The sequence below is a fragment of the Diabrotica undecimpunctata genome, chromosome 2 (genome assembly GCF_040954645.1).
Source record: "Diabrotica undecimpunctata isolate CICGRU chromosome 2, icDiaUnde3, whole genome shotgun sequence".
Classification (NCBI taxonomy): domain Eukaryota; kingdom Metazoa; phylum Arthropoda; class Insecta; order Coleoptera; family Chrysomelidae; genus Diabrotica; species Diabrotica undecimpunctata.
In genome coordinates, this window is record NC_092804.1 from 173,341,645 (window position 1) to 173,358,459 (window position 16,815).

The following is a 16,815-nucleotide window of genomic DNA, read 5'->3' on the forward strand; positions in this document are numbered from 1 at the left end:
CATAACAGTTTTAAATGTCGTCTACAACATATTATCAGGAATTATATACAGCCGCTTGGAATCGTTTTCAAAGGAGATGATTGGTGAATACCAATGTGGCTTTAGACCAAAGAGGTCATCTATCGACGAAATACATTTGTTAAGAGGTATACATGAAAAATGTGTTGAATATAACATACCCATTTACAACTTGTATATCGATTTCAAACAGGCGTTTGATGGAGTAGATCGACAAAAGATGTTAAAGCAACTATCTATGTTAGGGATACCCAATAAGTTGGTTAAACTTATATGAATGACTCTGGAGGGTTCCAAAGCTATGGTGAGAATAGATGGAGATATGACGCAGACCTTTAATATTGAAAATGGAGTTAGACAAGGTAATGTCTTATCAACAACACTTTTTATTAAGCGAAAAAGTTATAGAACTAAAATGAGAAGCTGTTACGTTTGATCTATATATAAATGAAAGCAAAACAAAATAATACATGGAGTGCTCAAAATCTAATCAACATGAGAATCTGAAGGTAGACAATCATACCTACAAATATGCCTCCACTTTCCCCTACCTAGGCTCAATAATAAATAACAACATCAGTCAAGAAATACAAGCAGGGATTCTTAGCGGTAATAAGTGCTTTTATGCATACAAAGACTTAATGAAAAGTAAGTTATTGAATCGTGAGTCTAAGCTTAGAATCTATAAAACAGTAATTAGACCAGTGCTCATATATGGATGTAAAACGTGGACCCTCTCAACTACTGATAAAAATCAACTGAGAATATTTGAGCGCAAAATACTAAGGAAAATATTTGGACCAACCCAATGCAGCGATGGTTCGTGTAACTTAACTGAATTTATCTTTGTATAGTAAATATTTTGTACTTCTTATTTTCATTCATAATTCATTCTTTTTTTTACAGTCTTACATGAAAAATATTTAAACTACAAGGTAATTTGTTGTAAATACGGTTCCGCAAAAAAAATATTGTCAATTAGGGTTCCGCCAAAAAAAATATCAATTAGGGTTACGAGACCAAAAAAAATTGGGAACCCCTGGTCTAGAGTATAATAAAACCAATTTTAATTAAGAATTTTTCTTTTTTATTTTGACTTTTTAAAAAATACACATTTTCTGGTACGGCTATGATGTGATTGATTTTTTATTATGCGTTAATTAGTTGACGCATTTTAAAATTCTGATATTAGAAATATATTTTAGTCCGCCTATGATTCTGCAATTTAATGCAGCAATTCGCAAATAAATCGACCAATATGACACCGTTTACTCCTGAAATATTGTAAAAAACGCTTTTAATTATTTATAAATGGATATTGAAATCACAAGTGTATATCAATTTAGCGATAAAAATTAATACACTTTACACTATTCAGTTACCTTCCAGTAAAGCGTAGCTAAACAATAAAATTATGTTGTCCGTCGCGCTTCTTCTGTTTTGTGTAATTTGGAACATTGGCGCTCTGCCACAAACAATTACTAGTGATTACTTCGAATTATCTGTGGTTCATTTTAACGATTTCCATGCCAGGTGAGTGATGGTTTGTTTGAAATTTAATTAAAAATACATATATCTAAATAAAAACATTCAACAAGTTTTTGCGAAAAAAAAAGACTTTTAAAGTAATCAATCGTCGGCTTAGTGACACAAAAATGTATCTCAAAAATGACTACTTTTTAGGAGAGCTTATATAAGGTTTTTAAAAAAATGATTTGCATTTTGTAATGACCTGTAGTTTATTCTCAACTTTTTTGTTCCGAATTATTAATCTTAAGAATGTATTCTTTACGGTAATACAATCATACGCAACAATGGATAAATTGTGTTTTCAAAGTATCAACAATTAGATAAAGTAGCGGAGATACATTTTTGTGTTCCGAACTGAAAAGTCTATTGTTATAGAGATCATATGTACCATTTTATTTAAGAAAAGCTTAATCTTAATCCTATTACAAAGTCATTTGTATTTGAGTAATATCGATAAATTTCGAGAGATGAACATACTGAGTGGCAGGTATTATAGTTAAAAGTACAATATATTAAAATTAATTAATCTCTACTTGGTCCGAAAACTTAACCACGCCATTTAAATACAAATGACTTGTAGTAGGATTAAGAGTAAGCTTTTCTAAAATAAAATGGTACCTACTTGTAATTCTTTGTTGCTGTAGCATTTTAATCTAATTTCATAACTGAGGGTTACCCAATTTACTGATAATAATAATAAAAATATAACAATATCTTTATTTTTAGAAAATAATATACATTCCGTGAACATAAAATTATTAAAAAAAAAACAGTGTCACAAACGAAAATATTATTTACTTATTCCTAACCGTTACATATACAAATAGTCCTCCACAGAATATGGCTCAAGAGCTACCAGTAATTTAAATATTTGATGTTTATATAAACTTAATCTTTCCTCCCTTTTAATAGATTCAGGCAGTTTATTAAACAATTTGATGCAGCAATAAAGAGCGTTTTTTTCTGTTATACTTAACCTGTGTATTGGAATTTTATAATTATATAACCTGGTATTTACTATACTATTGAGCTCAAAGTTCCTAAAGAGTATTTTATTCTTATATAGAAACAGTAAGCATTCTTGAATAAATACAGCGTAAACTGTTAAAATATTATTACTACTAAAATGCCCTCTACATGATTCTCTACTTTTTAAGTCAAACATAACTCTGATTATTTTTTTCTGAACCAGAAATACATTATTTATGTCCCTACTGTGGCCAAAATTTATTAGACCATATCTAAATTTTGCTTCAAAATTAGCATGATACACTCTTTTTAATGAGTTACTATTCATGTATTTTTTTAGAACTCTAAAGCTGTAAATCACTTTACTCAAAGACATACATAACCGGTCAACATGTTTATCCCAACATAAAAAACTGTCAATATATAATCCTAAAAATTTGGTACTGCTGCTAATATTTAAAGTGTCATTATTTACAATAATACTGTTTGGCATATCTGAATGTGCATAATTTGTCTTAAACAAAAGAAGATCTGTTTTATTTTGATTTAAAACCAACCTATTCATAGAAAACCAGTCTTTAGCTTTCTGGAACTCTAAACTAGCATTAACGCTTAGAACGTCGTTACCACTGACCAAAATGTTTGTATCATCTGCATAATTTGTTATGCTGGAAGTAGTATTAGCCACTAGACCATGAAGATCATTGATATAGATCACAAACAGTAAAGGACCAATCACACTTACTTGTGGTACTCCAATATTGATAGTGCTTTCAGATGAGATGCCTATTTCAGTGTTTTTATGTATTTTTACTAAATATCTCCTATTTGCCAAGTAGGACTTAAACCAATTCAATGCTGGTCCACGTATACCATATTTCTCCAATTTATCAAATAATAGGTCATGCACTAAACAGTCATATGCCTTTGATAGGTCCAAAAAGAGACCCAAAGCCATATGACCAATCTCAGTACATTTCAAAATATCCCAGACAAATTGAAAAATCGCAGTCTGAGTTGATTTTCCCTTTTGATAACCATGCTGATTTGCACTAATAATATGACATTTTGTTAAACATTCTGTTATCCGCCTATACATAGTCATTTCTAAGATTTTTGAAAAGGAACATAGAAGGCTAATTGGTCTATAGTTATTAATTAATTTAGGATCACCCTTTTTGTAAACAGGTGTTACTATGGCAGTTTTCAGGCATTTAGGAAATACACCAGATTTATAGAAATATTAATCCTAATTCATTTTATAACTTTATATTGTTCTGAAGCTAATTTCTTGTGACATTAAATACTATTTGAAGGTCTCGATGGGAATAACCACAATATATTTATTAAAAAAAGAAACTTTATAAAATGTTTAGACAACGATTTCTGAATTAGAAGTCGAAACGCCAATAAAGTTTGTTTTTTTAATAAATATATTGTGGTTATTCCCATCAATAAATTAAATTATGTCTATCACTTTGCACATCGGATTGATTGATCTTATTGTTGGCGAGCGACGACTTATAGAAGAGATGATACTGGGAAGGAATAATGCCTTTATTGCACAGCTCTTCTAAATCCTGATATTTTTCTTCTTTTTTTGGCCCTTGCCCTTCATATGCCTTTGTTAAGTTTGGCATAGAAAATTTTAATTTGCCTTGTTTTATTTAAAAAATATGTTTATTATCGTCTTTTCTGTACTGCAGCCATGTTAAGTTTAGCCAATTTATACTACTACCACTGTCCACTTTTTTGTTTTTTATTAGAATTGTGGCAAAAGCTTTGAAGTCATAAATTTCTTCCTGTACACTCTCGTGTACAGTGTATTTTGATTTTTTTGATGCCATTCTTACAGTGGAGTACCACACAGTGGGGTCAAATAAGTCCACATTTTTTTATGCTTTCTTAATATGACAATGGACAATTTTTGGAATCTCTAATGTCTGAACAGCGTAAAGCAACATAGCAGATACATTTACGTTGCGGTTTTGACTACCACACGTGTCACTTATATTCTTAATCGTCACCAAAAAAATATATCCTCACATTGTTCATATCCTGATATATTAGAATCCACTAGGAAACTAAGTTCCTGTAGCTGGCTGTATACCATATATCACAAAAAATTTTTATTTCAAATCCTTAGTAAAAGGTATATAATAAAATACCCAAACGGGCTATATCACAAATACATTACAGAACGTTTCCGGAATGTAAATTCCATCATCAGTGTAACAAATTATACATGCTATGAGCCACTCAAATATATGGGTGAAAACCCTTTAAATTTTATTAATTTATAGATATGTTACATTATTTATATTATTATAAATTAGGATGTTTAAGTTACCGTTGAAATTGGTAACATGGCAACGTATATACGTTGTCACGCTGACACGCTGTCACAGTTTGCTCTCCAAAAGCTCCTCTTTGACCTCTTATTCAGAGACTTGTATTTCCTCTGAGCCTCATCAAAGGAGTCCCAGTGGCAGGTCGACTAATCCTTGTTCTTGTTGAAGAGACCCCGAGTCAGCCTGTGCTGTCTTTCTACCTGAGATGTCCACTAGGGAATAGTAGAACCAACAGTCCTCTGGATAGCTAGCTTCATATCCTAAAGTCAGAGCTCCAGATAAGTGATCCAAAGAGATCTCTATCTCCTCAGTTCCGCCTTGATACAGGGGAAGACCTACGAGATTATGACTGAGCTCCTCTTTAAGGCGTTTCCAGTCTGTAGCTCGTGGATTCATATATGAAATATTATAATGTGCCTGTGGATAAACAGCGAGATCAGTCTCACTAATGCTCTAGAGCATAAAGTAAGGTCGATAATCTGACTTCTTCTAGACGTGCTAAACGTAGGTACTTCTTCTTTAAGTGCCATCTCCGCGACGAAGGTTGGCAATCATCATGGCTATTCTGACCTTTGAGGCAGCTGCTCTGAACAATTATCTTGAGCTGCAACCAAACCACTCTCTCAGGTTCTTCAATCAGGAAACGCGTCTTCTTCCTACGCTTCTACTACCCTCTACTTTTCCTTGAATTATGAGTCTCAAGATGTTGTATCTTTCGCCTCTCATCACATGTCCGAGATATTGCAATTTCCTTTCTTTTATTGTATTTTCCATTTCCCTCTCTCTGCCTATTCTCCTTAACACTTCTGTATTCGTGACTCTATCTACCCATGGAATCCTTAACAATCTTCCAAATGTCCACATTTCAAACGCGTTAAGTCGATTTATTGTATTTCGATTTAATGTTCATGATTCAGCTCCATAGTAGAGTACACTGTGTACATAGTATTTAACTAGCCTTATTCTGAAGGCCAATGTCAGATCTTTGCTGCATAAAATCTTTTTCATTTTTACGTGCTAACGTGTAAGTTAACGTGCTTTTTCAATTCCGACTCATATTTCTGCAGTATAATCGTTATTTTCTGTGATTATCGTTCTCAAGTAAGTATATCTTTTTACTCTCTCAATCTGCTGGCCGCCTACCGTTAATATTTCGTTTGTCTTGTTGTTCTTGCATAATTTTTATGAATTTGGTTTTTTTTAATGTTAAGAGAGAGTCCGTATTCTCCACTATATCTTAATTTTTGTTCATTATTCTTTCTAAGTCTTCCAAGTTGTCGGCTATTATGACTGTATCGTCGGCATACCTAATGTTGTTAATTAAACGTAGGTACAGAGCACCTCAAAACAAAGAAACTTAATTTAATTTATCAATATTTTGTATTTTGAAAACGATTATCGAAGTGAAAATCGAAACGTCCAAAAATAAACTTATTTTAAAATTAAAATGTGGCTTATTCCCATTAAAAGTAGTATTTGTCTAAGATCTTCCAAATTCGCTAAAGGAGTTTTAAAATTCGAATTTTTTAACTGTGGCCACAGAAAGAAATCTCAGATAGTCAAATCACAGGATCAAGATGCAAATATAATAGCAAATTTTGCAGTTGTATGAATTCAAGTCCTGTCTTGCTAAAACTATTCTTCTATTAATTCATTATTAATCAATTAATTTAAAAGTGGAGTAAAAATTTCTTAACGGTATCTTTCATCACTTAAATAGAATTCCTTTGAAAAATATGGGTCCTACAATACGTCGCTTGCTTATAGCAGCTAAAACTCTGTGAATATAAAGGCGTTTCAATAAAATAATGCGGGTTATCTGCACACCACATTCTCATATTCTGAGAATTTGTGTACTCAGAAAGATAAAACAGTCAGTAAGAAAAGTTTTGCCTAATACATTATCACTATGATTGAGATTTTTCAAAAACCAATTACAGAAGACTAGTCTTTGGGGATAGTCGTTTAGGGTGATTTCATGGAAGGTTTCTAAACGATACATAAAAATGTAAATTTTGTTTAAGAATACGCTGGCAAGTTCCATATGAAACATCTACTTGTTGATATAAATGCCGAATTGATGTATGTGGTTGATCTACACTACAATAACTCTTCAGGCCAGTTCGATGTTTTCTTTAGTTCGTACTTTAGGCCTGCCTGCCTCTGCGTGTGAGTTACGTGGAAGACACGACGTAAAAATCATATTGGGTGATTTTGATACCAAACTAAGCACGGAAGAGCATCTAAAATTAGTAATTGGCACCCATAACCTACACGAAACCACGATAATAGTTCACGATTAGCAGAATTTACTGTAACTAACAATATGGTAAAAACTACAGAGCTCCAAAGGAAAGACATTCATAAAGTAACGTGATGGATGAATAGCACTCTAGTAATATTATCAGCGCATATAGTATGAGAGGAGGAGAGTAACTCACATCATTTCTTGCTTAGAACAAAGATGATAATAAAACTAAGTACGAAATGGACAAAGCAGAACTCACAGGTTAAATTGGAAATCAAAGACGACGGAAGGTGGCAAAGGGATGACGGGACCCAGAAGAAACCAACGAACCAGAAGATAATAGCCGGTTTATTGGGTTAAAGGACAGTAACTTTAATATATAAGAATCCACTTCTAACAAATAATAATAGAATGTTATTTACATTCGTAAATGATAGTATTCAATAAGCACACAATCCATTGTATCCAATGCTGATAGTAAAATTCTACAATTAGTAATTACATTGCGATTCATACAACAAAACTATAAACAACTCATCATGCTTTTTCAACACTGTAAGTATGTAGTCTACAATTAAGTATAATTGCTTTTAATATCGATATTAGATTATATTTTTTATGTATTACGAAATGATATAATTACATTATTTTAAATATTGAGTGATTGATGTCTCGTTAACTTATTTGATTTTTCGTTTAATACCTTACTAATATTGGTACCTATTTTTTTTTTCTTAATGTTACGGCGTATCATTCCTCGTTTGCATAATATTTAACCATATTTATTTCGCTTATTGGACATATAATACGAGAAGACCAGCCGCATTCGAAGGTTAGAAGCGTTTATAAGCCAGTAAATGATCGTGAAATACGGCGATACCTGTAATTTTTCGTGTCACCACCAAATTTCATAAATATTTGGATTAAGGTATTACTTACTAACAAGCATCATGGACGCAGTTTGGATTCCGCGAGGCTCTATTCGCTGTCCAAGTGCTTGTGCAAAAATGCAAGGATGTTAACTGTGATGTGTACACTTGTTTTATCGACTACAAAAAGGGATTTGATAGAGTACAGCATAATAAACTTATAAACATCTTGAAAGAAGTGGGGTTAGATGATAGGGACTTAAGAATCATCTATAATTTATATTAAAACCAAACAGCCAATATTAAAGTGGATGACCAATTGACATAGGCAGTCTCCATAGATAGAGGAGTGAGACAAGGATGCATTCTGTCCCCGGTGTTATTTAATATATACTCTGAGTATATCTATGAGCAAGCGCTAGGTGAACTACAAGAAGGCGTATTATTCAACGGAATACGTCTAAACAACACTAGATATGCCGACGACACAGTAGTTTTTGCGGATAGTCTGGACGGTTTGCAAAGAATAATGTCGCGTATATCAGATATAAGTAGAAAACACGGACTTGATCTTAATACGAAGAAAACAAACTACATGGTAGTCAGTAAGCGCGAAATATTAAATACACAGCTTTTGGTTAACCAACATCCAATTGACAGAGTGGACAGCTACACATACCTTGGTATCAACATTAAAAGCCAATAGGATCACTCCAGTGAAATAAAACAACGCATAAGAAAAGCGAGATCGGCGTTCATAATGATGAAGTCTCTTTTCAGAAGTCAGGATTTACCACTTTCTACCAAAATCTTTCTCATTAGATGCTATGTATTTTCTACGTTATTATACGGAGTAGAGGCCTGGACACTTTCCGAAGCTTCTTTAAGAAAACTCGAGGCATTCGAGATGTGGTGATACAGACGTATTTTAAGAATTTCATGGGTGGATCGTGTGACTAATGTTGAGGTCCTACGTAGAATAGGCAAGGAATGCGAGATTATTAACACCATCAAAGAGGGCAAACTAGAATATCTTGGCCATGTTATGAGGAATGAACGGAGATACGGCTTGTTGCAACTCATTCTTCAGGGCAAGGTATTTGGAAAGAGAGGACCGGGGAGAAGAAGAATATCTTGGCTTCAAAACCTGAGAAAGTGGTTTAATACATCGACAACCGGACTACTCAGAATAGCAGCAAGCAAAGTTAGGATAGCCATGTTGATCACCAACATCCGGAACGGATAGGCATCGTAAGAAGAAGAAGGTATTACGTACCCTCCACTTCATTTTTAGACTTGTACCGTTGTTCACTCTTATTTTTTAGGGGTGAATATGCCTATTAGAAAAAAATCGTATAATTGTCAATTAAAGCGGGTAATTTATCTTATTTCATCTTTTAATAAAGTAAATAAATGTCAATTATCATTAGACAACAGAATTTAATATTTTATCGAAGTTTAACTATTAAATCTCATCCCCTAGATTAGTTGTAATTAATACAAAGTCATTGAATAACTTTTCTCAACTGATTTACATAAAAATTTAGATTTTGGTTATACTTACCCTCCAATTTAAAATTGGACTTGTGCCGTTGGTTGCTTTTTAGTTTTTAGGGGTGAAAACGATCCTTAGTAGAAAAATATAATATAATTGTAAATTCAAGCAATTTGGAAACATTTAATTATACACTAACATTACATTTGGATTTCTTTACTGTTTTAGATTTTTACCACAATTTTAACTCTTATAAAAACCACCCCTTGCGAAAAAATTAGAATATTTGTAGTATGGTTTTTTTCATTAAAACTATAAATACAATAATTTTTTTATCAAAATATTATAAATTAATTATATTTCAACTTCAATAAAATTTATAGATACCCACTAGAGCTATAAAAATTTGGAAAAGTTTCGGTTTGAATAAAAATTATTCCAGTATTTCATTCCATTTCATTGCAGCAGACCCACCCTGCATCTCCGTTATTGTTATGTTTTGAGTTATAAAAAGTAGTGAAAATTCCATCAGTGAAAAACAAAATACCAACATTAGTAAATTAATTAACTTATTAATGAGAATAGTATTTTCTCTTATGATTCACGATGGAATGAATACTTAGAAAATTTTATCGTCACTTTTAAATATGATGAAATGTGTGTTTATCAAATACCAATAGTGTACCGTCATTATTTGTCAGAGCTGGTTTTTTAAATTAAAGTGAATTTTTTTAGTCAAATAAACTATCCTAAAATAAATCCGTTCTACTCTTATATTTTAAAAGCACTGGGGATGAATTTTACGTGAAGTAAGTCTATATTCCTCTGTATGTCCATTTATTACCAATCGGTAGGATAAATAATACAGTATCTAGCACTAAAGACCAAAAAAATGGAGCACGCCAAGGATCTGTTACTAATTCAAAATTATTCTTAGAAGCAATAAACAAAATCTTAGAAAACTTTCCAAAACTTGTTTTTGGGAGATTATATGCTGATGATTTAGTTATATATTCAAGAGGAAAAAATATTCTTCATATTTAAAAAACTAACAATGTGCAGTAAAGCTTGAAAACTCGTCGAACGCTGTGAAATTGCAATTCTCTATAACCAAAACCAAATAATGTATTTTATTTAAAAAAAAAAGCACTACAAATCTTGATTTTCAATTAAATCGAAACAACTTTACTTATGTGAAACACTTAAAATTTTTAAGAATGATCTTTGATAATGAACTATCTAGGAAATACCATGTACAAAAAAGGTTGTACATAAATGTGAAATTAATATTATAATTTCAGAGTATTAGAACTAGAACTGTATTGAATGGGGCTAGTTGAAAATGATTAGGAGAGGTAATAAAGAGTTATACAGATAATAGCCAAATCAAGTTTAGGGAAAGTCTTACCAATATTGCTGTTACACACACTCGCGGTATTTACAGGCTTTAATTACATACGCGGCATACATATTGTTTCAACCGCGGCATACATCGCGGTTGTTTCTCGTACGGAGGGAGCTCTCTTTAGCGGTTTTTACACACGTCTCTTGCGGTACTTACACTAAGATCGAAGAGATAGAGGTCATTTTCGTCTGTTCTCTATACGAGTTATGTCATGAGGATTCGCGGTATTTTTCGAAATCACTATCAGAGAGAAAGCTATAAAAACGTCAGTTCGCGACAAACGCAGCTAGATGTGAGAAGGATGTGAAAAATTTAACATACCATGTTATGCAAATTAAACAATCTTGTCAATCTGATTTGAATTTACTCAATACTGTTTATTCATGTTAAAAATATAAAATCTTAAATATGTCAAATATTTACAAAAGCTCAAATAAAATTTAAATTATGTTGTAAATATTCCTGAATTGAATAAAAGAATTTTTTATATATATATGTTTTTTTTAATTTCTTACATTTTTTTTTTTTTGAAGCAAGTTTCTTATATTTTTAGGCAGAACATTAAAACATTTTATGCCGAATACTTTGATTAATTTTGACAACTTTTTAAACGCGAATATGCTGGTATAATGTTCTGTTTGTACTTAGTATCGTAAGCATACCGATCTTCGTAATTTCTATAAAGATTGGTATTCCTCTTTATGAATCGAAGGATTTCTAGAATGTACTGTGCTGGTAGAGTAAGAATTCACAATATTTCATAAGCCTGAAGGTAGACTTCTCTAAATCCCAAACCAGCAAGGACTCTCACTGTCTTTTTCTGCAGACCAAATACTCTATGAGTGTTAGCTGCATGACCCCAGATAAGTTTATATGTCTAAAAGATGTGAGAGAAATATGACGTGATATGTAGTACATATATAGTCTCCAGTGAGACTCATGAATGAGTTGAAAGATTTCTCAAAATAAAAAGACTTTTATTTAGTTTCTTGCATGAGGAATTAATATATGGGCAAAATTTTGGGTCGAAAGAACTCCTAAAAATCCAATCTTGCCGACTCCAGCATACATATCACCCACAGCTTTCATTGCAAAAATCGCTTGTTTATTTCTATAGTAGTCCAGAACCAACCTATTTGCAGCAAACCATTGCTCAGTCATCTTTCATGCCACCATAGGACCCTCCAGCATATATTCAATGTTATCAGCTCCAAAGGCCACAGAAGTGTCATCTGCAAAGAGTGTATATTTACATTTACATTAAGGCGAACACTGTGCAATCGTTATTGGGGTTCATATTTTAAAAGTTTGATTCATATATAACTAATACGATTAACTTGATAATGGATCAGTTGTATACACATCTGCAAAGAAAACGCTTCTTACTCGACTAGATGTTATACAAAATACAGTATTAAGAATAGCTAAAGGAGCATTCTGTACTAGCCTCATTAAAAGTTTACAATGTTTAGCCGGGGAACCACCTTTAAATTTTAAAAGAATGTACTTGTCATTAACATACGCATCATCCATGAGTATATGCGATAAAATCATATCCCACTTTACATCATACTATTTCTGAACGTTTTAAAGAAATATATATAAATGCGCCAGATGTTGGGTGTCTCTCTGAGAGACCGAATCCCAAACGAAGAAACACGTCGTAGAACAAAAACAACAGACGCAATCGAAAAATACGCGTCTTTAAAATGGAATTGGGCAGGACACGTCGCCAGATTATCAGACAGCCGATGGACAAAACGTATTTTAGAGTGGAGACCAAGGCAAAAAGCAATGCGGAGCAGAAGACGCCCACCAACTAGATGGACTGATGACCTAAAGCGTGTTAGAAATAACTGAATGCAAGCCGCACAAGACAGATACAGATGGAAAGAGCTGAGGGAGACCTATGTCCAGCAGTGGACGCATACAGGTTGCTAATGATATAAATAAAAATAGGCCTAACCCTTTGCGTTACGAGAGAACTAGAACATATCTCCCTCTCCATATTTTTTAATTCACAAAATTTTTTGATCAGACAAATACAGTCACACCTCCCCTGGACCTTTTCTCCTGTAATATGTGATCTAACTCTTTCTACATATAATAAGCTTGAGACCACCCATGCAACAATTAGGTATTCAATTCTTTCACAACATACTTGCTTCTTTCCCAGATCATTGTCATATCTACACAGATTCATCCAAAACTATTGATGGGGTGCCCTCATTTCAAGCCCTCATTCATATACTTACCCAAAAAATTCCAAAATCTTTCATAATTATCGACTCTCTCAGTGCATTACATATGATAGAACATTTATATAGAAGTAATCCTATAGTTATTTTAATAAAAGAACAATTACCTTTACTAAGCAACGCGAGGCAGCAAAGACGGTTTATATGAGTTTTATCACACATTAGACTTCAAGAAAACGAAAAAGCAGATTTCATGCCAAACAAGCAATACACAGTGCCTCTTCACTATTAGTCAAATTAATGTCTGTTTTCAACTACAAATCGGGGCTAAAGTTTACCTTAAATTGCCAGCTGCTTGTTAATCTAACCCGTTTACGTATAGCTCATAGCACACTAACTTACAACTACCTAATCTACACATTAAATAGCTCTATTTAGGACTTATGTACATAACTGCGACATTATTGTAACACATACCTTAATAGAGTGTCCTACATAGTGAAAGACAAAAACACTCATTATCCAACAATATAAAAGCGATCTTAGAAGTACATTGTAAATTTACAAATATGTTTAATTACTTGAAAGATATTGATGTTTTAAACAAACTGTTTTTTTTTTAATTTATTTATTTATGCTGCAACCACAAGGGTTATTAGCGACCTAAAAAATATAATACAGGTAAAGTTAGAAAACATTACAATAATTGATACAGTCCTGTATCTAAAGGCTTTCTTTATATTATTTAGAATAGTGTGCTTCTTTCTTGCTGCTTTATATATTTTGCACCGAGTTAGTATATGCTCCACGGGGAGTGTTACTTGACAATTCTCACACATTGGCGGCACAGTCCGCGCAAAGAGGCGTTTATGTGTCAAATCACTGTGTCCCAGCAGAAAACGCACTACTTTTACTTGGTCGTGTCTATTCGCTGTGGAGTAAATCGCAAGTTTACCTTGCGATGTACTCCACTTATTCCGCCACGCACTCAATTATTTCTAAATTGAAGTCACCAGAAGAAACCTCATTAATAAGAATGGAATCCTGGCTAAAGGATGTTAAGCGGGCTAGTTCATCTGCTTCTTCATTTCCTTGTATACCTGAATGTGATAAATCAAACATAAAGTCAACAGTGATCTTATTATTCTTTAGAGGAATTATTTACCAATGAGTCGGAATCTTCTTCCGACAATGAAGTTTTCACTGCGGAGAGTGAACCTATATATTTGCCAAGTTTTTGTATTAATTTGGTGTTTTTGGTTTTCATTCTTTTGTCGATGTAATATGGATGTAATTCCGTTAGAAACTTTATAGGTGCATGAGAGTCTTCTGAGTACAATTTTGTTACGCTGATTATGTCTTTTGATCCTTGTATATTTTCAAATAGATCCACTACTTGATCGAAGCTTAACAATTGTTTTTCCCTTTCTACATATTCTCTAACTTGTTCTAGTAATGTTTGGAGATTTGGTATCTCATCTTTGTATCAAGTTTTTGTCATCAGTTTTGGTTTTTTTCTTTCATTGAAGCTTAGGTTTGTGAAAGTTTTCTTCGGCGGGTGAGGTGATTGCATCTTCTAGGATTCTCTTTCCGGTTGCTTTGTTCGAAGTCATCTGGGGTTCGTGAGGATTCATATGTTTATTTTTATTCGGAGGTAAGTTTTGCCTTATTTCGGGTGACGTTGATTTATGTTTTTGGGTATTAGAGGATGACTCAGACGATGTAGGTGTTGCGATTGTAGTGTTAACTGAAGAAGTGGTCATATGTATAGTTGTATTTTGTAGTGAGCATTATTGGGTTTGATTTATTGATAAATTTGGGATTGCTTTTAATTTAATGTGGTTTGAAAAGACGTAGTAAGTGTGGAGGGAGTGGTATTTGAGATTGTGGGAGTATTTTCTAGATTAACTTGTTGAGTATGATTTATTGATGAATTTTGTCTCATTTCTGTTTGCATTGCACTATCATTATGAGGATGGTTAGAAGGTGAACTATTTGGACAATTGGCTGCCTGGTGTCCAGTTAATTTGCATTTGAAACATGTTTCGTTTTGGGCTATAAATATGCGGTATGATATTTTTTCCAACTCGATGAAAAAAGATTCAGGTAGTACAAAGTTGTCTGGAAAAGGTGAAACGAAAATTTGTCTTCGGAAGCTTAGAATATGACTGAAGGTAGGATTGGTTGCTCCTATCCGTAGGTATGATATGTCGGAGAAAGGATTTAAACCTAGTTTTATGAATTCGTCCATTATCAAGCTAGAAGGTATGTTTAAACATGAATTGGACAGAATTAAGTGGACTGATGGAGTTATTAATCTTCTCGCTTCTAGTATATTTCCATTTACTACTATCTACTTTGTTTCTGTTATGAATTTATCAACTAGGTTTTTAGATGATAGATATATGCATATTCTAAATTTTAAACATTACAAATTTTAAACGTATAAAAAATTGTAGAAAAATCCAGAGAATTCAACATCACAACATATTTTTGTGTTTCATAGATTATAGTAAAGCTTTCGATTTGGTCAACTGGAGTAAAATGTGGCAGGTTTTGTCTAAAATGGGAGTCCCCAATTATCTGATACTGCTAATTAAAAGCCTGTACCATAACAATTATGCCAGAGTTAGAATAAATGGGGAACTAACCGATAGTTTCAGGGTCACAGAGGGCGTGAGGCAAGGCTGCATACTAAGCCCAATTCTATTTAACATCTATGGTGAATGGATAATGCGGAAAGCTACTGAGGACTGGAACGGTGGCATCACCATTGGCGGGAAGAAGATTTGCAACTTGAGATATGCAGATGATACTACTACCCTCGCTAGTTCTGAAGCTGAATTGATTCACCTGCTACAACGGATAGAAGACGTAAGCTTAACGATGGGCCTTAAAATAAACAGAGATAAAACGAGAATCATGATAATTGACAGAGCTAACAACAATCAAAATCATCTGGTCATGATAAACAATATCGCTGTTTTAGATAAATTTGTGTATCTGGGCTCATTAATAACCAACAAAGGAAGCTGTACTGAAGAAATAAAGCGGCGGTCAGCAATCGCAAAAAGCGCTATGGCAAAATTAACAAAAATTTGGAAAAGCCATGAAATAACTACCGATACAAAAATGAGACTAGTAAGAAGTATAGTTTTTCCAGTTTTTACTGATGCATCGGAATGCTGGACCCTTACTGAGAAAGACAAAAAGAACATAGATGTATTTGAGATGTACTGCTGGAAACGAATGCTGAGAATACCATGGGTGGCCCGAAGAACAAATGAATCCATACTGGACCAGCCAAACATAAAGAAAAGACTAAGAACACAAATATCAGAACAAATAATAAGCTATTTTGGACATGTGCTTCGAAGAAAAGGTCTTGAAAAACTTACCATCCAGGGAAAAGTAGAAGGTAAAAGAAATAGAGGTAGATCTCCCACACGATACACGGACCATATTGTTGCTACCATTGGCGCTCCATTGTCAGAATGTGCTAGAATGTCAGAAGATAGAAAAACGTGGAGGAACATTGGGAAATTTAGCTAATAGCTTCATGATATCACGATACCTACGTGAGGTTAACGACTAAGAAGAAGATATGCATATTCTATCGTTTGATATACGAGATGCGAAAATTATATTTTGTGGTTCTATATGCTGACTCAATCCTTCAAGATAGTCATTAATTGTACAATTCTCTAGAGTGTTAAATAGAATAGCTTGATC

At 33.2% G+C, this 16,815-nt stretch overlaps 1 protein-coding gene across 1 annotated transcript in view; it reads left to right on the plus strand.

Moving 5' to 3' along the window:
- The first annotated feature begins 1,277 nt into the window (after nucleotides 1-1,277).
- Nucleotides 1,278-16,815, plus strand: part of LOC140435238 (apyrase) — a 120,185-nt gene continuing 104,647 nt past the window's right edge. The window contains exon 1 of the mRNA XM_072524040.1: nucleotides 1,278-1,551. Within this exon, the coding sequence (XP_072380141.1) occupies nucleotides 1,433-1,551 (119 nt within the window). The 5' untranslated portion in view covers nucleotides 1,278-1,432. The remainder of the gene's footprint in view (nucleotides 1,552-16,815) is intronic.